The 24,270-nt window shown below is 39.7% G+C and overlaps 1 protein-coding gene across 1 annotated transcript; it reads left to right on the top strand.

Annotated features, from left to right (window-relative positions):
• The first annotated feature begins 1,329 nt into the window (after positions 1-1,329).
• Positions 1,330-18,116, top strand: cdh31 (cadherin 31). Its single transcript, XM_076077131.1, has 18 exons — positions 1,330-1,787; positions 3,007-3,121; positions 5,560-5,648; positions 6,076-6,288; positions 7,250-7,372; positions 7,878-8,033; positions 9,085-9,229; positions 10,263-10,435; positions 11,207-11,335; positions 11,713-11,898; positions 12,123-12,367; positions 13,062-13,201; positions 13,353-13,444; positions 14,623-14,755; positions 15,230-15,448; positions 15,683-15,813; positions 16,591-16,734; positions 17,132-18,116. Exons 1-18 carry the CDS (start codon positions 1,737-1,739, stop codon positions 17,351-17,353), a joined length of 2,706 nt encoding a protein of 901 aa, XP_075933246.1. The 5' UTR covers positions 1,330-1,736; the 3' UTR covers positions 17,354-18,116.
• The last annotated feature ends 6,154 nt before the right edge of the window (positions 18,117-24,270 follow it).

Raw genomic sequence — 24,270 nt, 5'->3', positions numbered from 1 at the left:
GATAGTTCGGATTGGCAGGTGGCACCTTGCATGGTAGCCCCTGTCATCAGTGTATGAATGGGTGTGAATGGGTGAATGATGTAGTGTTAAAGCGCTTTGAGTGATCGGAAGAAAAGTGCAATACAAGTACAGTCCATTCACCATTTACCAAATGCTTTGCTGTTTACCCCTGTAGTGTAAACCTATCTTGCTATAGCCACTGAAGTTGTGGTCAATAAGCCACAAATTTTACTTTAAAAGTAAATTGTAAAACAATGGCAGCATCAAGTGAGATGAGATTGTTCTGATTTATATTCAGTTTGTATTTTTAGTCCATTTATATTTAGTTAAGGTCCACAAAAAGCCTGAGTAAATAAATAATAATAAAGTCAGAAATTAAATGAAGCCTTATTGTGAATCAGCTAATGGTTTTGCCTGTGAGGGGGGCAAAGCCTAGTTACTGGGCAGTCCGTAGATACTGACTATAAATCAGGTCACAGTCAGATGTCCACACAGTCAGGGTAAGAAAAGAATAGATGGATGGATGGAAGAAGTGCTCTTAAAACGTTTCTTAGACTCTATGTACAGTCTATTAGCAAATGATTTTTGATGATGATGTATGATGTTGCATACTCAAACACACTGAATAGAGAGGTCAAAAAAAGCTTTTGGTTGCAGTTGAGTTCCCTGACAACATTTTTCAGTCTGTGTGTGTCATGAGAGTGTCCTGCCTAACAGTGTACGGTGTACTGTAAATACAGCAGCAATAATAAACACATCACATCTAGCCTGAAATGCATGGTGTGCGGCAGTGTATGGTTAGGATCTCGTTAAGCTCTATGAAAATGGGGAACCTGAAACTTCTACTGGTTTTCCGAGACTGGTTTCATACCCTGACAGCAGTCTATGAACGACCTTAGTTGAAATCTTAAATCCCACAGGGTAGTTTAAAATTGGATTTTTATGTCACCATATGAAAATATTTTGTCAATATTAGGATGTAAAGTGTTGTCAATTGTATGCAGACTAAAGAGAGAGAGAGGGAGATACAGAGAGAGATAGGGGGAGATAAAGAGAGAGAGAAAGAGAGAGAGGAGAGAGGGAGAGAGAGTGCTATAGCGAAAGAGAGGGAGTGAAAGAGAGAAAGAAGACGCAAGAGGGAGCTGAAGAGATAGAGAGAGAGAGAGAGAGAGAGAGAGAAAGAAGAAGCGAGAGGGAGCTGAAGAGAGAGCGAGAGAGAGAGAGAGCGAGAGAGAGAGAGAGAGAAAGAAGAAGCGAGAGGGAGCTGAAGAGAGAGAGAGAGAGAGAGAGAGAGAGAGAGAGAGAGAGAGAGAGAAAGCGGGGGTTGTCAGTAAGAGGAAATGAGACAGAAAGTTGAAGAATGCTATTCACTTAGCTCTGATACAGCTGCTGGTCAATAAAACTGCTGTCAGTGTGTTATCTGTTGTTTATCTGCTACCTGTTCATGAGCAGGAAGTAACAGAAACTACTGGTATCTGTCTCTACAGGTGTGTTCAGCCTGTATGACCATATCGGGAACACGGAAACCGCGCACCTGTAGGCTGACGTCACACGCTGAAAGTACCTGCAGCAACTCGTCCAGCTGAACTCAGTCAGTAACTGAATCTACCTTCACGAAAGAAGACAAAGAAGCCACGACGAAAAGTCGCAAAGGAATATATATTTTAAAATCACCTCGCAATTCAGTGGTTTTCTACTTTCATTGCAAGGACTATAGAAAGAGGGTTTACAGACAGATGGGTACCGGCCGGGTCGCGGTTTTGGGCATTTTAATCGTCGTTTTTCAGGTGAGATTTCCTGTCTTCATTATTACTTCACGTTAACTCTTCCACGCATTTCTGTCATTCTCTCGTGTTAGATTTAGAGAACGAAAAATAAACTGGTGACGTTAGTTCCCTTATTTTTGTACATCTCATTAAACACTGGGTGTTTTTAGAAAACTATTTCTGACGAAACTTTCGGTTCTGCACCGAGCCGCTTTTTATTTCAGTACTCTCAATTTGTGTTAGTCAACACTTGCCGCGGCTCTGCATTGTATTTAACTTAAAGGAGTTCGGTTGTTGGGGCGGGTGATAATGGCGAACTTGTATATTAATAAGCGCCGCTTCGACTGAATTGCAGATGGCCTAAATAATGATGTATACAATATTAAGTAATTTAAAAACGATGTCTTAACAAATATGTCACCCCTTTGACACAAGGAAGCGTTAAATCTCGTTCAGAGTTTCATTCTTCCTCCCCTCGAGGAGCCGCTAGGTCTCCACGGGCCTCGCCCTAATTCCGTTGATGACGTTGTCGGCAGGTTGAATTCCAACATGTTTCGATGGTGGAAAAAAAACCTTCTTTCGATGGGATTGCTTGCAAACACATATTTGTCATTACAATTTGTTCACAGCATTTGCTTTTACTATGATACTGTGAACATTGCGGGAAATAGTTTCTTATAATATGCGAATTTATAGTTTTTACTGAATCAAGCTTTTTTTTTTAAACAGTTTTAGATTTAGAGTTATTGATAGACCTAGAGCAACAGCTTTGATAATTAATTGTATTGCTACTTAATTAAATATGCTAGTTCAAGCTTATTTCTTATGTGAATTTGCTGTTATATCTCTGTTTTACATCATTTTATATCGTCTTTGAGCTTTGGCCAAAACAAAAACGATTCAACAACATCACCTTGAGTTCTCAGTGCTTCTGATGGGCATGTTTCACCTTTTTCAACATTACATAGACCAAACTAATAGATCAATAAAAAAAATGATTAAGATTATTCAATTCCATAGTGCAATTATTTGTTAGCCCAGATTGGACCCTATGACTCCCTGGGTGGCAAGTTTATCCACAATTGGGGATGACTCCAACGCTGAGTGATGTGTAATCACTCAGAATGCCATTTTACAGTTTCCTCAACAAAATCCGACTGAAAAAGTTATCCTGCCTACTGATTCCACATTTCCATACATCTGGATTATGATGAATAAAAAGGCTGTTTTCTTCTCTTAGGCCTCATCTTTATTGACTACTAAGGCGTCAACATGTGTGCCTGGATTCAAGTCGGATGTGTTGATTTTCCGGGTGTTCAGGAAGCACCTGAAGCAGGGCACGACACTGGGAAAAGGTAGGCACAATCCAGGAAGCCGTTCTCTCACTCATTGGCTAATGCACACCTGAAGGAAACTGTATGCTGTTCATTTCCGATGTTCATTATTATGAAATATGGATTATTTTCAGATTGTACATTCAGGAAAGAACATTTTAGCTATGGAGGCATCGAGACCAAAGTTAAAGTGATAGACTAAACTCCTTAGCTTTGCTACGGTGCTCCTCCTCATTTGGCCGTCTACAGATTAGCTGCTCACATTGTTCTCACCCACAAACAACCTCAGGTCTCAGCTTGCACTCACTCCGCACCTCCTGTACTGCTCTTACCTGCAGGGCAAAACAATCTCCCCGAGCCTGTTTTACAGGCCTTGCTTTATCAAATAGTCTCAGAAAAGAAGCACTGCACAGCTGCAGTTTTTTTTCACTACAGACCTGACATGTTTGTCAGGTCACGGAAGTGTTCCACCATTTACTTTTTGTTCCAATTGTCTCAGTAGAATGGCTAATCACCCTCTTTGGTTTGGCCTATGTCTTTTTCTTGTCTAAGACAAGATTATACGATGATGAAGCAGGCTTCTGGTTTGCTTGAGGAGGGAAGAGTCCCTAATGACGCTGCTGATGTACAATGTACTCATGGCATTACCGAATCATTAAACTGGGTTGTCTTGTGGTTGCTTGGTCATAATAAACTGTTTGGTGCTGTGTTATGGCAGTTTTACAGTCAGTCTGTTTAGTGGCTGATGCATAGTAATATCCTATGGTGTCCTGATCGCATATTGTAATGAATATTGGCTAGAAACGTTCATCAGTAAAACTTTATTTCACTCCGTAATGATTAACGTTAAACTGAGTTATTAATCCACGGTTCACATGTGTGCCAAATCCGATCGATAATGGTCCAACTCTTTTGGTTGAAATGTTATAATGCATATACCCCGGTATAACGCAAGTGGTAGCTCCCTGTGATCCAGCCTGTGGGTACCAACCTAAAATGAATGATTTCGCTTTTATCATGTATGCTATGAAAAATATTTTTGTGGAGTCATAAATCACAAAAAACATTTGAGAGTACTTTTGTGTGCATTTATTAATATCTGACCCAATATACAATAGGCATAGGAGGTATTCAATTTCACCAAACTTGAATAATCTTTATTAAATGAAAGATGCCACTCTTGAAAACAAAATTAAACATATTATCACTAAGGACAACCGTAGCATAGACGTATGCAGCTAAAGCTTTTTCATGCTTTTTTATTTGGGGACTTCACCTCAGTCATGAGTTTGTCACAACACATTGCACAACTTGGGTTACAGTAGTTTTAATCTTTTGTAACAAGATGTTCTGAGCCAATCCTAAGGATCTGTATCGGGACGATATGTACATATTTTTTTGGATCGATATTGATCAGAAGCAAACTCTTCTTCACTGGACTCTGCTGTGTTTTGTCCATCTCGGCCTGCTAGTGCTGCGCTCCTTCGCCACAGCTGAGATCTACAGTACAAATATTTCACTGCATATGAGAGTGATGAATTGGAGTGTGGAAATGTGAGAAATGATTTGGTGATTGATAAAAGTTACTAAGCTCTGGCTGTAATGTTACCAGCTGCAGGTCATACCAGCTGTCACACATTAATGCAAATTCTGTGAGTAAGTTGATGGCAGGCCAAAACAACACTTGGCTGTCAGGTTGGTGTGCACTCTACAAGCAGCTGTCTGTACCTTGTCAAAGATTGTTTGAGGTAAAGGAAGCATCAATCTTATCACCATTGTACAACCACTGGATCAGGTTTATAGATTTTTATTTGTTTGCAAAACTTTTTTTTTTCTTTAATTCTGATTTTGGTCAAAAAGATTACATTAATGCTATAATTTACCTTCGCAATACATTTTTTTGCTGAATCAGAAGGGCTGTGCTGCCCAAAGGCTGCTAACGTTAACTCGCACTCCTGCCAATCTCAACACAGATTTGTTATTCAATTCTATTTTATTTGTATAGCCGAATTTAACTAATCAAAAGATCGCTTCTGGTGGCTTGATAAAACAACCTTAAATGGGGGGAAAAAGGAAGAAACATCAGGGACAGCCACTGAGGAGGGATCCCTCTATCAGGATGGTCAGAAGTGCAATAGATGTCATGTGTACAGAATGAACAATCGTTCCATATGACAGAAATGATCCATACAATGAGAATAGTAATAGCAGTAGAAGCAGTAATGTTAGGCCCAATAACAATAGAAAAAGCATTACTACTAGTGGATATAATAGAATGACAATAAAAACAGTAATAGTAAAAAAATATTACCACTAATAATAATAGTAGCAGTGTTATTTATTAGAAAGGCTACTTTTTTTTTATTAGCCAGAACACATCATATGAAGACTTGCCAGTTATTTCTTTGTTTTCTCTATGTTCTGCATTTGTAATAACTATTTCTTCTTTCAAATTCCAGTGGGCTTCTCTGACTGCACAGGCCGCACAAAATTTCTTTTCAGCACCGATAACAGCCATTTCAAAGTACAGACAGATGGCATGTTGAAGGTCAGTAGAGTTCAACAGACTATTGTAAAATTCTAATGCTCACCTCTCCAAAATCCTTGCACATCCCTTTGTGCCTTAACATGATTAGGGGATTTGAGTAACTATTGTGTGAAAATATGAATTCTCAGCAACAATAACAAAATACCACTTTGACTCAACTTAGATGAAGTATGATGACAGAACCAATGTAAGTTTCAAGACAGCAGTATATCTGTTGAGTGACTCCTACATGTGTAACTTGGACCCACCTGAATACAGCACAGATTTAGTTGAACGGCAACAACACTTGTTGTTGTTCTTTGTTGTCAAACTACCATCAACACTTTGGATTTTTAGAAGTTTGATGTTGTCATGTTGAGAGCTTGCTTGAATCCAAATCTGTTAACAGCAGGTTGACCTTTGCTAATGGGTGTTTTTTCCCCTCCAGGTAAAAAGACCAGCTGATATTTATGGACACCGGGAATTCTTTATCCACTCCTGGGACTCACAAGGTCACAAAATGAGTGTTCTTGTCAGAGTAGTGCACCATGGGCATCACCATGGGAACCACCACCATAATGTCGAGCATCACCATGGAGAACGCAAACACCACAACCATCAGCACCACCACACTGAAGTGGACTCTGCTAATAACACAGAGGTACTGTAGGATTAGAGACACTTTTGAAAGGGCATGAAGGAAACTTGCAAATGTATGTTTCTAAATAACGCTAATTCGAATAATATATTTGATGTAAAATATGTTTTGCAAGTGCCACATGCATCAAATTTATCAAGGGTCTTGGAGGCAGGTTTGACAGTGGAAAGGCTCTGCATGCAAAGATCAGTTTTTCTATAGAACACTGCCCCTTTGTGGCTGTGTATGAATTGCCAAGGCTCACCGGTTCAATTCTGTTAGCAGAAGTCTTAATGTAACTTATTAGGAGTACTGTCAAAATTAGCCAAATATGTGTTCTAAAAAACGCATGATCAAATTATGTGTACATAAATTTTAGCGCATTATCTCCATGACACTGTGTCCCAACTGTCAGCACTGTGCAGCTCTAAACTTTTGTCAGACGCCCGGTTTTCATTTATCTCTGTTGCTCGCTAAGAAAGCGCCACAATGGACGCGGAACGGCTGATTCCTGAAGTTACAATATGGAGTTATCTATACGACACCGTCTCATTTCATTAATAAAAATCTAAATAAACGTGTCGGGTTGCTGGAGGCTAAATTGTATGTCATTTTCATTTATTATCACAATATAAAATGTTTTCTGTTTTAAAAAGTACAAACGGTGGAACGTAGCGCTTGCTGTTAGGAAACGGTGTCATTCTCTGTCATCATTACAGTTGTTGAATTATTTTAGCTTTTCTTTCACAATCAAATATAATTTGACGTTTTTTTTTTTTTTTTACTATTGGAATAGTCAAATTTTGAATATTTATTAATTTATGTATTCAGAGTTTAACCAGGTATGTAGCACTGACAAACTCTAACGATAACTGTGAAAAACAGCAGGGTTACAACTATGCGCTAACGTGAGCTGCAGCGATTAGAGTCCAATATCTTGTGTCTGTCAGATTATAATTGGCTACAAATGTGCGTTTTCTTCCAGGTGCCCATTCTGAATTTTCCCAAGACTGGTGAAGGGCTGATAAGGAGGAAGAGAGACTGGGTTATTCCTGAATTAAAAGTTGCTGAGAATGACAGAGGACCCTACCCCCTACTAGTAGCTCAAGTAAGAGGAACCTAAGCCCCTTGTTCCTGAGAATTTGATACTGAACTGTATTTTGATTATTTGTTTCTCCGTTTCTGCCAAGGTTCCCGCTGCAGTCATTGAGCTCGGCATTTTATTTTTGGTTTTCTATTTACAGTACATTCAAATATAGCGTTCCACTTTCATGTGTGCATCTCTCCCCACTCCTCCCTAAATATAGCCATAGTTTCAATTTTTCCTTAACTGGTGATAATCGGTTAATGACCTTGTTTTATTTTTTATATTTTTAAAGTGTAATCATCCTGTTATCAAGGGAAATTATAAAGAAAATGCATAGATGTTCTGAGGTGCACTATGGCTGAAATAATGAATCGGCTGTTAGCCATGTAGAATTTTGTAACCGCTCTCGGTTTCTATACCTCAGAAAGGTAAATGCAGATTAACTCAAAGACCTCTGTAGTACACAATATTGTAGCTGATATAACGGTGAGAGTGGTCTAACTCCGGCCTGGTGTGTTTTTTCCAGATCCGTTCTAATGAGGATACAAAACAGAAGATCCTCTACAGCATCACTGGTCCAGGAGCCAGTGAGGATCCTGTTGACCTTTTCACCATGACCAAAAACACTGGTAATCTGTATCTCACACAACCGCTGGACAGAGAATTAATAGACAAGTACATGGTAAGCACCCTCTCTGATGTTAGTTTTATACACTCTGTTCACTTTTCATGATCAGGCAGGGAATCATATGGACACACTTTGTACTCCTTTCTGAATTACAGGTGCAATGTGTAATTTGTCCAGGATTTTAGTTTAAAAGAGTCCAAAAATGTACTTACCAGTCAAATGTGAGGAGGTTACAGTGATTAAGTCACGTCAAAGACGTCTGTTGATCAGAGATGCTGTATCTACTAAAATGAGCATGCTAGCACCGTCCTGTCATGTAATACCACTTGTTCCTAGAATGAGACGATAGTGAGTCACTGTAGTCTGTCCTCAGTCCAACATGAGATGACAAAGATGTAGAGCTGCCCTGAAGGCTTTTCAATAATACATCCATGATCCTTGTGCCTTTTTTATAGTTTGTTTATTGATTTAAATTCTAAGTGGAAGAAACAAGAAAACGACTCGCAACCTCGTCTCATTCTCACTGGGAGGCTGCTACTGGGGTACAGCGTGCACCTGCTCCGGGAGACGGATGGAGCTTTCGTTAGCATTTTGAATTTAGCCAGAGCAAACCCCAGCACCGGGGCTCTCATCCTGTTGATGGCGTTGCAGTTTAGACCCAGCGCTCCACTAGCTCGCTGTGACCCACAGCGCTGGGCTTTTTTGCTATCCGAGTTGCCCCATAAGAATAACTGGAAGTCATCCCTGGAACAAAAAAATCACCACGGACCCTTGGAGCAGCTGGCTCAGTATTACATGGCCGAGCTTCATATTCCTTCAAACTAATTTGTGCATATCGGCACAATCACAGATGTTTATTCAGGGCGTTTAATCAACCTTTCCTCCAAAAACAATAATTATTCAATCTTACATTGGTAACATGATGTTTAATTGCTAACGGTCTTCTTCACTGCCTATCTTGGTACACCTGTAGATCAGAGATTTAAAGTGAAACCAGTGGCATGTTGTGTCACCAGTGTGAATGCTAGCGATATGGAATAAAGGATCTTCATGGATTATTATCGAGTATACAGTTTTATAATTCCAATGTGTTTGTCTTATGCAGTTTAAAGCACATGCTGTGGCAGAAGGTGCAGGAACTGCCGAAGCGCCTATGGACATTATAGTGAAAGTAACTGACCAGAATGACAACAAACCAAATTTTGCTCAAGACACCTTCCTGGGAGAAGTTGCTGAGGCCTCGACAAAAGGTACTGGCAGTTAATCTCCTTTAGCCCTGAAGATGTCTGTTAATGTTACACGGTATTTTTTGTTATCACAAGATAAAATAGCATATTTGAACTTCTACTGTTTGACCTAAAGCTTTGATGGAGTTAAATCAAGGACCTGCTCCAACACATTTGCGAAATACTACACAGTGGATGTGCCATTACTGAAAGGGACTTTTTCTAATGCGACCTGTAACCTAATTATAAATGTAAGAAAGAAAAAGTTTGCAAACTCATATTCTCAAAAAGGTGAGCATCCTAATTAAGCTTAAGCTGAGGCCAGATGGCTAAATCAAAAATAATCTTTGTCACCTTGATCATTACTCTCAACTGCCAGTTGTCTAAATCTACCTTTTTGTTTTATGTGCATGCAATTCATCATAGTAGTTAACCTTGCTATAAATTGTACACTACTTTTTATATTGAAGGGTCATTTTAGTTAACTATATGGGTTATGACAAGACTATTAATTAGTGACTAATTGACGTCACTGACTGACCACAACCATCACAAGTGCATTGTTGGAAAAAACTATCGTACCCAGCTTCATTCTGTAAATCACGTTTTCGATGAAGTGCGCTGCTTGTTTATGGGAAAAATCAACGATTACTCATTGACTTTGGATACATAATGCATCTAGAAAGAAAATTGTGTACGTCTTAATGTAATAATCTGGTGCACTTTGAGAGCCAAGAGGCTCGAGGTAGAGGTATAGATATGAATGGTGATGACAAAGTCACCCACAAAGCACGGTTATTGAGAAAGGGTCCGTTTTTGAAGACTGGTTTAGTGGGTTGCCGACTTCGCCCTAGATGTTGCGCTGGGAGCATGAGTCCTTTCCTGTTCAATCGAGTCCACAGCCTCTGGTCTGGCTGCGGAGGGCTGAAAAGCGGCACAATAATCGTTTTATCTCAATTATCTTGATTTCATAATTGTTGGAAGATAGAATTCCAAGCCCCAGCCCTACCAAGAATATCACTTACTTAATTTTCACTTCTGACTTCCCTCTCTCCAGGTTACGAGGTGATTAAGGTTGTGGCCACAGATATTGACGAGCCAGATACTGACGCCTCAGATATTCGCTACCGTATTGTGAGCCAGGATCCAGATTTGCCCAGAGAAGATATGTTTGTCATCAACCCAGTCACTGGAGCCATCCGGGTCAATGCCGGCGGGCTTGACAGAGAGGTGAGCCTTCTAAAAACCTATTTCACCTGTCTGTCTTTCATGCTGGCTCTGTTGCGGGCCGACTGAGAAAGTAGTTTGTTTACATAGGAAGTAGTTTATTAGTAGATGTTGGTATGAAACTACTGACTGAGATCTCACACAGCTGATCACAGAAACTGTGTGGAAGTTTATATAGCCATCTGCTATTGGCTGATCTTGACAAGTGGGGTTGGAAAGATCAAATGATGCATATCTGGAAATCTATAGATATGTGGCAGATATAGATTCATTGACACAAAACCACAGATTCAGGATATTGGTTAGCATAGACTGAAAACAAAAATACCCATGCAGAAGAAACTGTACATCTTGCCAACCAGCCTGAGGTAGTTTGTAGAACTGACGTTTTCCTATTCATTCATGACGCAGTCATTTCAAGTAACTCCAAATTTGTTGTCGCGGTAACTTTCATACCACCTTTCGACTTTCCTCCGTTTTGCATTACCGAAGAGAATATTATGATAATTGCCTAAAGCAACAGGAAATGCAATTTTGATGACGATGGAGTAGAAAGTGGTCTGTTGCTTTTATACACTGTACATTTCCTTTTGTTGTTCAAAGTAACATTTGTCATCATGTAACATCACACCAGCCAGGGCTAATGGGACTGCCATTAGCTTCTTAGCTATTTTTCTTCATGGATTTGCTCCAACGGAGTCTGTAAAATTACGTCAAAAATGTTTAAGCCTTCCAGTTGGTGAGTTAAACTCATTTGTGTTTCTCTTCTAACAGAAATATCCAAAGTACACTCTAGTGGTTCAAGTAGCAGACCTGATGGGAGAAGGGTTGACTAGGGAAGCAAAAGTAATCCTTACTGTCACAGATAGCAACGACAATGCTCCGGCCTTCACTCAGCCTTCCGTAAGTACAACATGATTCTGACTGGAGAGCTACGTTCACTAAACACCTCCCCAGATGAGCAGGTCTACAATCCTAGCTCAGCAACCATAACTAGGCACCGCAGATCTGTCAAGCTTTGGAGTTTTTGCCATGCTTCATTTTTATTTTTTTTTAATAGTCTAGTTTAAAGTTGACCATGTATGAGCTGGCTCGTTCATGGTAAGTGAACTATAGTAAACAGAGAATCCCATAGCTGTAGAGTCATGAACTAAACTGCATGATGATGTAGATTATAAAATGAAGGCCATGGTTAAAAAATACTTGTTTACAAGCAACAGCATCCTTTTTTCTGATCTTCACTGTTTTTCTCTTTTAACTCCCTTGTTACATTTTCCCAGTATGCGGCATCTGTTAAAGAAAATGCAGTGGACGCTCATGTCGTTAGGATGTTGGTCACAGATGGTGACGAGCCACTTTCCCCAGCCTGGAACGCCAAGTTCACGATTATCGATGGTGATCCTGGAGGACATTTCACTGTGAAAACAGGAAGTAACAAACATGAAGGAATCATTTCTACTGCCAAGGTAGGAAATATACAAAGAATTCTCACAGTCACAATATTAAAGTTATGAGATATCTGTCATTAAATGTTTGTTCCATAGATAGTATTTCAGCAACCTTTTGTCAGTTTATTAGATAACAATCACTGTTATGTATTGAGGGAATTTGAGTGCAAGTTGTACAGCAGTATGAGTTGTGAGACATTTGTCTGAATTGTGCTGCTCTGCTTTTCCTTCCATCCAATTAGGGTCTTGACTTTGAGAGGAGCACCACGCACACTCTGTTGGTTGCAGTGGAGAATGAGGTTCCTTTTGCTACTCCATTGCCCACTGCCACTGCCACAGTGGTGGTGAGTGTGCTGGACGTCAATGAAGCTCCAATCTTTGATCCAATAGAAAAACATGTGTCAAAACGGGAGGACCTTGCACTGGGCAGTGATGTGGTGCAGTACACTGCTTCTGACCCAGACACTGCACGCAAACAGACAGTCAAGTAAGCTCAAACTCTGATCTTTGTTATTTTCAACAAGTATTTAAACACAAGGTTATCACTGCCAGAGAAAACTAAAATAAGAAAAAACAAGCTTTAGGTGTCAATTCTCTAATTTCTGAGGGCAACAAAGACTGTATTCAATTCATCTTTAATTTCACTGTATACTATTTAAGTGCAGACAGCATTTACTACATGTTCACTATTGTCTTCCAAAGTTTTTGTGTAATTTGGTTTGCTCCAACATATTAGAATTAAGCTATGATTTTGTTTCTTTAAAATGCTGAAAATGGCCTCTTGTTCCACCATTTCCAATCAGTAGCTGTTGATATTCATTGCATCACTTTGATTTGGAAGTTGATAGAGATTGAGTTTCATTGATAATAAAACAATGATCATGGTTCAATATGTCACTGTCACTGCTGTCAATAATTGCAGCCACCAAAAACCTTAAATGTTCCCGTTTTTCAGTTGATTGTAAGTTTGGCGTAATGAGCATTTAGCCAAATAAAAAGTAAAATCTAAAATGTTTCAGGCTTAAGTTGACTATGTCCAAGCAAAACTCAAAGAACGGTATATGGCAAATATCAACTGAATGTTTTTATGGTGATCGGATCTGTGAATGCCCCGTCATGAAGCATGTTGGTTATCTGCTCGCTTGCATAGCATTAACTCTGTTTTTTTCTTGTATATTCAGGTATAGAATAATTCGAGACACTGCCGGATGGCTGAATGTGTCAGACATGGGCCTGATTAAAGTACGAAAGGGCATGGATAGAGAGGCCCTCTTCGTCAAGGACAACAAATACACAGTACTCATTGGTGCATATGACAATGGTAGGTAGAAGGCAAGACTTGTACACGGTCATCTAGTTTTCTGCACTGCTTTAGGGGCCGAACAAAATATGTACGTCATCTCACTGACGTTTTAGCTTCCCTAGAATTGAGTTGTTCTCCTGATGTGTGTGTGTGTCTGCCACCTCACCAGATGATGTCCCAGCCACAGGAACTGGTACACTAATAATCCTGCTTGAAGATGTCAATGACAATGCACCCACCATTGAGGAACGTTCAATCAAGGTGCGTCTCCTTTCCCAAAACAATTTTTAATGCAGATGAGATTTGAATTCAAATGTGATGGGTGTGATTTAGGCAATGCTGGGTTTGAAGAGCAGATGGGGGGCTATATATGGACAGAGAGGGGACTGAGGAAAATTGGTGATGTACACAGCTTCTGTTTCAATAGATGAAGGAAAAATTCATCCTACCAAGAAAATGTTTTTTAAATATTTGCAAAGGCTTGATTCTTTCTATGATTTCTTAATTCCTGGTTCCCAAGTGTCCTCAGAGGGAAAATTGGAAGCATGGAGGAAGGATTTGAATAAGGAAATAACATTGTAGGATTGGAACATCCTATTGGTTTGTGAAGATGCACAGAAATGATCTCTAAATACTCGTCCGAAAATATTGCAAAATAATTAACTTGTGCATATAGAAATAACACCATTTTGGCGATATATGTAATGAATGTAAAGGTACCTTGTATCATTGTATTTGGGATATAGGAAAAAATATTTTTGTGAAAAAGTAAAAGATGGACACAATCATCCCTATAGAGGTCCCTCTGGTACCTAAGATTTACATTTTGAACCTCAACCCTTCAAACATAAAACTGAAGAGAAAGGAACATACGCTTAGTGTATCTTGCAAGAAAGCATAATGACCACTAATAGATTATCATCATGGCATCATGTATAAATCAGCCTACTATCACCTGACGAATATATCAAGGATTAGAGGATTTATGTCAACAGGATTTGGAAAAACTTGTCCATGCATTTATCTTCAGTGGACTGGACTACTGTAACGGTGTGTTTACAGGTCTCTGTAAAAAGTCAGTCAGAACGCTGCAGCTGATTCAGAACGCTGCAGCTCGAGTCCTCCCTAAGACCAGGAAAGTGGATCACATCACTCCAGTTCTGAGGTCTTTGCACTGGCTTCCTGTCCAACAAAGAATTGACTTTAAAATCCTGCTGTTGGTTTATAAAGCACTGAATGGTTTAGGGCCAAAATACATCTCTGATCTGCTGCTACCTTATGAATGGTTTGGGGAAGTGAGGTGGGAGGAGAGGGAACCTTGTTTGTCCTTGTCATTTGTACTTAATGAAAACTAATAAACATTGTCACGATCTCACAAAATTTGTTTTGCGGTAACATGAGCAAATAAAGACAGTCTTTCTGTCATTGTGTTTCCTCAGGTGTGTAACAAGGAATCGGCTCCTCAGCTGCTGTCAGTGACGGATAAAGATGGACCGGGCTTTGCTGCTCCATACAGCGTCTCATTACAGGGCATATCGAAGACTAACTGGACCGCTAGGATGAACGATTCCAGTATGTACACTATTGATACACAATAAATAGTTTTTTTTACACATGGTAAGCCACAAACTTGTAACCATCCAATCAAATGGCCATTACCAGGAGAAACTTGTACGTCAGTCCTGTCTGCAGAAAAAAACAACTAATTAAATCAAGAAAATATTTTAACTGTTTAGGAGCTGAAAATTGTCCTCAGATTAGCCGTCGCCAAAAAGATCAAAGTTCATATAACAGGTAGTGCTTCCAAGGCAGTGTACTCAGTCAGAGATGCTTCAGTTGAGGTATACGTTTAGAAAGTGTTTGCTGAGATTTGAATGATTTTGGATGGTTTATTGGGGCACCGATACAGAGCATGAGAGTAATCGGTGTCTGAAGAGAACTCCTCATTGAAAGGAGCCCCTCATGCAACACTTTTCCAAATAATATAAGACAAAATGAGAAACTCAACTGGCCAGTGGCTATAAAGTCAATTTTCCTCTGTTTCAGGAACTGGCATCATCCTGAATTTAGCCACTGAGCTAGAAAGTGGAGAGTACACTGTGGTCCTCAGGGTTTCAGACAACCACGGCGAGGCGCAGGACAGCACCGTCCAGGCCACAGTTTGTGACTGCACCGGGGAAGACGTGACCTGCAAAGGGCGTGTGGCAGGTGGCACTGAACTGCCCGTAATCCTGGGAATACTGGGAGGCATCCTGTTGCTGCTCAGTAAGTCTGATATTTAGTCTACAAACCCCAGTCGGGACGCTGGAATAATTAACACATGGTGTGTCTGTATTTGATGGTCTATTTGCATTGCGACGTGTTCTCCGGAATGTTTCACTGTGCAGGGAGCATTGGGTGGCCCAACTCTCAGCACTTCACCTAAGCTGTCTTTGCTCTGTATGAAATGGTTGGACTTGTGGTGTGTGTTGTATTAAGCTTTGTGCTCTGTATGCTTAGTGCTCGTGTTGCTGCTGCTGCTTTTCGCGAGACGGAGGAGAGGAGAGCAGAAGGTACCTCTACTGCAAGACGACGACATTAGAGACAACGTCTACTACTATGATGAAGAGGGCGGCGGGGAGGACGATCAGGTAAATTAGGACGGGGGATTTGGACTGATTGCTTTATGACGAGGCTCAATCAGGTGCACATCATATCAAAATAATGAAGGCGGTTCTGACTGGAAAAGCTGGAGGGACATATCAGTCAGTATTCACATTGACTGTTATTATAACATATACATTTGCTTATCTACAATGTTGAAGAAAATGATCTTGAGAGTTAAAGGTACAGACGGAAGCAGCCTGGCTGCAGTGTCACACACCTACATTATGTGACAGTTTTTAATCATCATAGGCTATTCTTTTAAGAGCTTACTGCTGTTTATTTAGTAGTTAATTTAACGTTCTTCAGTGCTGCTAACATGTAAACTAACATGCTTCAGTTATATAACAGTTGCGTTTTATCAGGTTTATAATTCTGTTTATTATAAGTCAGTTCTCATTATTTTAAGGGTCATAATAGTCTATGGTATCACATTATCATTAATATTGTTGCTGTGAAACGGTGATATTTTCGGAGGTTATACTCGTACCATGAAAATCTCATGCCGTTACTCTAGTTGAGCAGCGCCACTGGCCAGCACTTATTAACGTTAGTGGGAAGACTGGTGTCAAATGGTTGTTTTTAGCAAAAGCACCATTGCTAATCTATCATCTAACAGCAGGAGACATGGAATACAGTGAGTTGCATATAAAAATATCAACAGAAACATGGTTTACTTTTATTCAATGAATGCACCAACAGATGTTTTAGTTTAAATGAAATACACAGTATCTTTGTGTAAACCCCTACGTGTTTACAATCAGGACTATGATCTGGGTGTTCTCCACCGTGGTCTTGACAACCGGCCCGAGGTGTTCAGAAATGACGTGATGCCAAACTTCATGCCGGCTCCTCAGTACCGGCCTCGGCCCGCCAACCCAGAGGAAATCGGCAACTTCATCGACGATGTGAGTCAAACAAGCAAGAGCTCATACAAACGTATTCAAATCAAAATGGTTGAAATAGTTGATTTATCACTGCTTTTAAATAAGTGTTTTTAAAGCACATATTTGTTTGAAATCACAAATGATGTCATGTTGCCACACGCACTATTCCAATTTCAAAGAGCATTTTCATTCTCTTATCATATAGATTATTAGTTAACACGAGCTGTAAAAGGCTTTAATTCAAACCCGATGAGGCTCCTTTTGGTGTCCCAGTTGATTATCGTTTATTTGTCATGGCATGATGTTGTTTGATACTCGTTGCATCATCCTCTCTATCTTTCCTGACTTCTGATTCCACTGTATATAAAATAATGGAGTTCAGTTTAATGAGAACATGTATCCTCTGCGCCTCTCTTAGAACCTAAAGGCAGCCGACAACGACCCGACCGCACCCCCTTACGACTCCCTGCTGGTGTTCGACTATGAAGGAGGCGGCTCTGACGCTGGAAGCCTCTCCTCTCTGAACTCGTCTTGCAGCGGAGACCAGGACTACAACTGCCTCAATGAGTGGGGATCCCGCTTCAAGAAACTGGCCGACATGTACGGAGGAGGAGAAGATGATGACGACGACATGATGTAAATGTACCAAAGGGAAAGTAATATGGCTGTGTGAATGTTAGATTGATGCAAGCATGGACTGGTGAATGACTGCATCCCAGGGAAATTATAGTGCAGCCAGACATCAGTAGGCCCACAGATGTTGTTTTCTGTGTGCGGATTGAGGTTTGTTGTCAATTCAGTCCTGTCAGCAGTTACCAGCCACTGCTCAGAAGCCAAAGAATGATTTTTTTTTTTTTTAATATACATGAGTTCTTTCTGCCTGTCTTTTAAAACCCTGTTTAGTTCTATGCTAAAGACTAACTTTGCCTTTTGTAAACGTTCTGTTCATCGAGACGTGGAGCCACGCATCAGTCTCAATGGTGATTCACAGATATTTCAGCCTGTGTTGTAGCTTACTGGGCGACACTGGACACATACACGGATGCTTGCAGTTGCACTGGTAACATTTGTGTATTTTTGGCAATGTATGGTACTTTTATGGAGTTTGTACTACTGCTTCAATTAGATTTTTTTTTTTTAGATGTTTTATATTTGAGTAATGAAATTTTAAATGATCAAGGGAAATCAGGTAGCTAGCCAACACATCACCCTCTGAGGGCGGAGTTCAATGCATTATGAATGAATGAATGCTTCTTAAGATGCTTGATTAGTGTCTGTTCAGTTGGCATCTTAATTACATTGTAATGTCAAAACACTTTTTGCCGTTACCTTCAGTGGTACTTTTTTTGCAAATGCTTTGTTAATTTTGAATTTGTTTATAAAGTTATCTTAATGAAATAATAGATTTGGAAATGGTCTTTGATTTCTTTCATGTAAATAAGTCTTTCTGTAAAATATATTGGACATCCAAAATTATGGTCCAGCAGTCATGACAAAAGTACTGCAGGAGAAAGTAAAGTCCCTCAGGAGTTGTGGAATTAGCATATTGCAAGACTTGATGCATGTGATGGCAGAGGAAGCTGTTTAACACCCAGACTGGAGTTTCTATTTACTTGGGGTAATCAGACGCCTGCCTGCCACTTAAACTGCGCTTCCAAAGCCAACTGCATCTGTCTGTACCAGACTTGCATGTCTGTAAACTAGGCACAAGAAAAGGCCTGTGGTTCCACTCTCAATTGATGCTACATAAGTTGCAGCACAACACGATCCCTTAAAGAACACAACCAAACGGAGTGGTGTCACCTTTATGTGGAACTCAAACCTGCCACTCACCTCTGGGTGGCAAACATGCATCTGGCATCACACTTTCCCATCCATGAAAAATAAATAACATTGCTGACATGTCAAGGAGCTACAAACAACAAACTGACTCGTCTGCTGCAAGCGAACAGGAGCGGAATACCAAACAAAAAGGTGACTAAAGACATCACCGACAAGGAAAGGATGAGCAGCCTTTAATTAATTTTACACCACCACTTTCGAAACTGCACTTAAAAGTCACCTATTCAAATCTGCTTTTAACCTGTGAAGGTAGTTATGTTTTTGTGTTCCTTACCCTTATGTCACCTTTTGTTTATATTGTAATTGCTTTTATCGTTTCATTTTTGACCATATAAAGTGCCTTGAGTACTTTTATTTTATTTTTTTTAAAGCGTTATACAAATGAAATTTATTATAAACTTCTCTCAATACGCAATTGATAAATCCCATTAACCCAACAGTGTTAACTGCCATCCTTTCAACCACACATTAATGTAATGCAAGAACTCGGTCACGTCTCATCACAAACAATGCATCACTGACGGAAGACAAATGTGCGGCTGCACTCACCCCTCCATCTCCAAAAATGGCCCCACCGACCTAGCCCTCACCACCATAGCACCAAGAAGCCTCTGGCCATAAAATAGCCTGAAAGCTTGGAACCTGAAGATTAATTTGATATGAAGCTCAGCAGTGTGTCAAATTCCTCTAGTCAAGAATCAGAAATAAAAATGTATTAATCAATTGATTACTCTAGTTCTTGGATGTAAAGTTTCATGAGGCTCTTGTTATCCTAGAGGTCACAATAGGTTATTCCATACAGTAATGTCAAGTTAAAAAAAAAAAAATCTCAATATGGGAAATGGCTATGTTAAATGGACTGTACTTCCTGAAAGCACTTTAACACTACATGGCATCATTAACACAGCCCGCGGGAGCAATTTGGGGTTTAGTGTCTTGCCCAAGGACACATCGACATGGACTAGCGGGATCGTCACTATCATCACGCATTAATACAATTGGGATCAAAAGAGTGTCGGCTTTCCAGTCCAATTTCAATACTGTTTAGGGTATGCAGAAACATTCAAATACATTATTTTAGAAAAAGGCAAAGATATCACATTTATACTGTATGCAAAAAATAGCATGTTTGTCCCCCCCAAACTGCAGGGGATTAGCATAACGTGTGCATGTCTGTAAAAGGGAGACTTGTACCCATAAGCCTATTTTCATTCACACATCTTGAGGTTAGAGATCAAGGGACCCCCTCGGAAATCGCAGTGACAATTTTTCCCTCACCAAACTTCAGAACGTTATTTAGCTCCCTTCCCGGGGAGTAGCTAGAATGACATGGTTGGTACCAACCGATTCCTTAAGTTTACTATTTTCTTATAAAACCAGTATCTTCTAGCTATAAAACTGAGCTAGCTACAGCCTCTCAAAGATGGTTGTTTGGCTGGGCCTGCTGGCGGGCTGTTGGATTGCTAACAGGTGTTAATCCTGTTAATTTTCCCTTTATGGCTACCACCTTTTTACACATCAGATAAATAAGGAAACACTCATTTTGTTTAAAAAACAGGACACAGTGGCCTCAATTAAGAAACCGGTTTTAATATGTTAAGAGAACAACCAGCAGGCCATGGGGATGGAGTGGCTCTTTTAATCAAACAGGGTATACAGTACAATATCACTGTAACCACAACCAAGAATAACTCACTAACAATGAGTACATGGCCACCACACTGTTTTTAAATGCACCTACCACTCTTCTCTTTGGATAGAGCTCTTTGGAAAACTCATTAAGACCATCACCATAACAACAGAAATGCTCACACTGGGGGCTTTTAATTGCAATGCTACAGTACAACTACAGGCGGCTGTGCCTCAGTGGAAGAGCAGGGTCATCCTTTAATCACGAGATCGGCGGTTCGATCCCCGGCTCCGCTAGTCCATGTCGATGTGTCCTTGGGCAAGACACTTAAGCTGCGCAAACTGCGCCTGCGGTGTATGAATGGGAATGAATGATTAGTTCGGGTCCTAAAGGGCAGGTGGCACCTTGCATGGTAGCATATGAAGGCGAGGGCCTGGGAATGTCAGACATATCATTGTTCCATCTAGGTTCAAGTTATAAACTTACTTTTAAATGACTCCATAACTCGTCCTTTCCCACTGAAAGCTCTGATTACATAAAATATTTAACAACAACTAACTGTTTCTGCTGAGATCTTCCACCTGCTGTCACCTCTTTCCATGTCAGACCCATCTGCTGCTGAAGTTCTCTTCATGTCAGATTCAACTGACACTCTTTTAACTGTGCATCTCAAGCTTAACGCCTTAGTCAAGTTCTGCTCGTACTTCTATCCCCACTATTGTGTTGCTATACAACACCTTTCTGTACTTTCAACATTAAAATCTTACAAAAACTAAATCTAATCTTTTTTTTTTATAGGTCATGATTCTCACTTTAATGCATTTCTTTACCAACAGCAAGAGTCTAATCACTGAACATTTTAGAAAAATGTGCTAACAGTATGTATGCAAATATTGTAAATAATTAATAAAAGAAATGTAAGGTTCCTTTAACAATGTATTTCCTATGATTTGATTTCCTTGTTCTGGCTCATATTGTTCATAAATCAATAAGTAATTATGAAATAAATTACATACTCTACTCCTCCTCCTACTACTACTACTACTACTATTAATAATAATCATAATAATAGTAATAATAATAATTGTGAAACATATTTGAAACCATAATTGTACTAAGTAGTTATCTTTTGCTAATATAAATGACAGATACTTTCATTTCACTATGACATTATTCAAAGTCTGATTTTATAGTATTTTACCCCCATAACACTCATTTCGTGGCAGTGTCATGTTTGGGGTTGCTTTGTGTGTTTGTAATCATTTCATTGACTTTCTAACATGAAATGTTAACAGTCACTCCACACAGAGGTCTGTTCAGTAATAATGCAAGGAGGGTGTGTCCTCAGTGTAGTGAGATGGGGAGTGAAGGTGTGGGGGTCGGGGCGGTGGATGGACATGAAACATGTTCGACTGAGACTGAAGTTCACCAACAATTGACGCTGCCTTTACATGGACCATCATCACCCGCTTTAACCTTCCTTAACAAACCTTCCTGATGTCTTCATGTTCTGTACCCTAACTTGCACAAAAGTTTAAAAAAATCAACCTGAACTTGTTTTTTTTGTATATTGTAATTATTGTGACATATTATTATTACTATGATTATTTTGGAAACATTATTTTAGGAAGCATGAGCACCATGGCTGAACACATGAGGGAGGGGCTTCACGCATGTATTTCTCACATTTGCTGTGCTCTGCGTTTTGTTTGGTATTATTTTACATTTAATATAATACATACAACATTTTATATAGTTTATTCTGCGATATAATTTCATTTCATCTGTAAAAGATTTTCTAAATGTAAAGAGACCTACAGGTGATCTTTGTACCCTGATTGTTGATTTAAAATTAAAGTTGAGTTACAAAGTAAAATTACATTTAATGTCATAATTAAATGAAAAACTTTTGTTTAAAAAATTGTTGGCTTTTTTTCTTTAATAACTGAATGAGTTGGTTTTTCAATGCCACATTAAAATCAAATCACAACGCAGAAAGCAAACTGAAGAGGTGTATTACATGTCTGCTGCTGCAGAGAGCAGCTTCAACCTGCCAATAGTAAACGCAAAGCACCATCATTCACTTCCATGAGGATGTCTATTTTGAGATTGAAACGCATCATTGGTGCCAAAATGAAAAACAATTAACTGTCCAATCACAGCTCGGGGGTGCGAGCATAGGCAGAGCTTATCATCGCTGACAGGAGCAGTCCCATTGAAATAGTTTCCTTTGGGCCAGCTGGCTGGAGAGGCACTACTATTAAAATACATTTAGCTACATTAGTGTTTCTCTGCAAATTATAATACAGTCGACAATGTGTGTTGTATTTTACTTAATTTCTTCGATTTTCCTCTTTTTTGAGCCTTTGAAATCTCCCATAGCTGATGATGTACATATTTTGTAAAAATATAAAGCACAGTGATTCACTTTTTTCTAATGCTAGGGTCAGAACAGGAAATCCAAAAATGTCATACTGAGAAAAACCGTCATTCGGGCAGTTATCTCTGCAGTGAAACTCATGCACCCTAATGCAGTCATTTTTGACTCTTAAGACAACGGGAAAAAGTTAAAGGTGCAAAACACGAGATTGGGAGCATTTCGATTGCATCTCAACGATTCTCAACGTGACGCCTGAGCCGAAGGCTCATAGCTAACGGTGCAAACAGCACTTACAGTACAAACTACGGTAAACGTGCTGACAGAGCTATGGTTGTTTACCTGAGGTGGAACAGCAGGGTTGGTGCTAGGAATAAATAAAAACATTGGCAATGAACACTCAAAAATATAATTTAACAGAATCCAGGCTTCAACGTTCCATATGTTGGAAGGGTTAAGGTTACCCTTTATATTCACTTTCATTTTGACTTTCCCTTTTTTGCATCAAACCACACAAATATCTACACACACCATATCCATCATGTATTTTCCAATCATTCCAACTTGGTAAGTGACGGTAAAGAACTTGCCTGTGGGTTTCCACAGATCAGGCTTTTACTTTGTCATACTGTCCCAGCCGGATATTTAAAGCTGGTGGCTTACATAAAGTAACTGGCTGGCTTTGATCCACTGAATTTCATTCCACACTTTAGTGAAGTTTAAAAAAAGTTTTTTCTCAGTTCTTCAAGTGTTGATGTTACGTATGTACATCCTGAATCAAACTCCAACGTAAGATACATCTTAGTAATCCCCAGCCAATTACCCTGCACATGACGGCGGTGTTATTCCATTCCATGATTCACAGTGGGTGTTAGTCCATTATCCACTGAGCTCCTTTGCTTCATCTTTGTGACGTTGAGACCACACATTATGTTCTTCCATGCAGCTACAGTGTGTCCACACAGCACGCCTGTGCTGAAGTCTAGAGAGGACATGATAACTCCAGGTCACTGAAGGGGGACCTCAGGCAGCCCAGCACATCCCCCAGAGAGAAGAGCTTCCTGGTCCCAGCCGTTAGGGGCTTTCTGGACCTCTTGGACTGGTCATCATCATCGCGACCAAGTCAGCTGTCCTGGAGAGGAAGAGAAAAGATGTTTTTTTGGATCTGGAATTATCCACAGGCCTGAGGTCCCCAGCTCTGTTTTTCAGCTCCCAGGTAATCAGTGATTTCAAATCTCATATGTGACTAAATGGAAATGTCAAATAAAATGTGTTTATTGCAGAGAGTAATCAGACTGTCATCCTTACCCTGAATATATTATTATTCATGACGCAGAGTAAAGGGGGACATTATAGACCATGAGGATAATTCTTTTCCCAATGGATGAAAAAAGTTGTTTATGGTTATTGTGTAAATTTGACCTACCGTTAACACAGATGGGCAAAAGTTCTTTTGATTGGAATAAAGTTCCTGATAGCAAGTACAAACCCAGTCATGTTAAGGGCAAGGCTAACACTGGATATAATACACCTGGATATAATACACCTGTATTTTGTTGGCAGGGTTTCAGGTAGCTCATTGAATGGACCAGTTTTAGTGGTTTTGAATTGTGTACTTTGGCCTGTTGTCAGAATAATGCCCATTGTGACATTTTTTTTGTATATTGATGTGTTTTGTGCTTTTATATGCCGCTAATGCCATAATCCA

The sequence above is a fragment of the Anarhichas minor genome, unplaced genomic scaffold, assembly GCF_050575085.1.
Source record: "Anarhichas minor isolate MPS153535 unplaced genomic scaffold, ASM5057508v1 ptg000058l, whole genome shotgun sequence".
NCBI lineage: Eukaryota > Metazoa > Chordata > Actinopteri > Perciformes > Anarhichadidae > Anarhichas > Anarhichas minor.
Note: the sequence above shows the minus strand (reverse complement) of the source record. Positions and strands in the feature narration are given on the sequence as shown.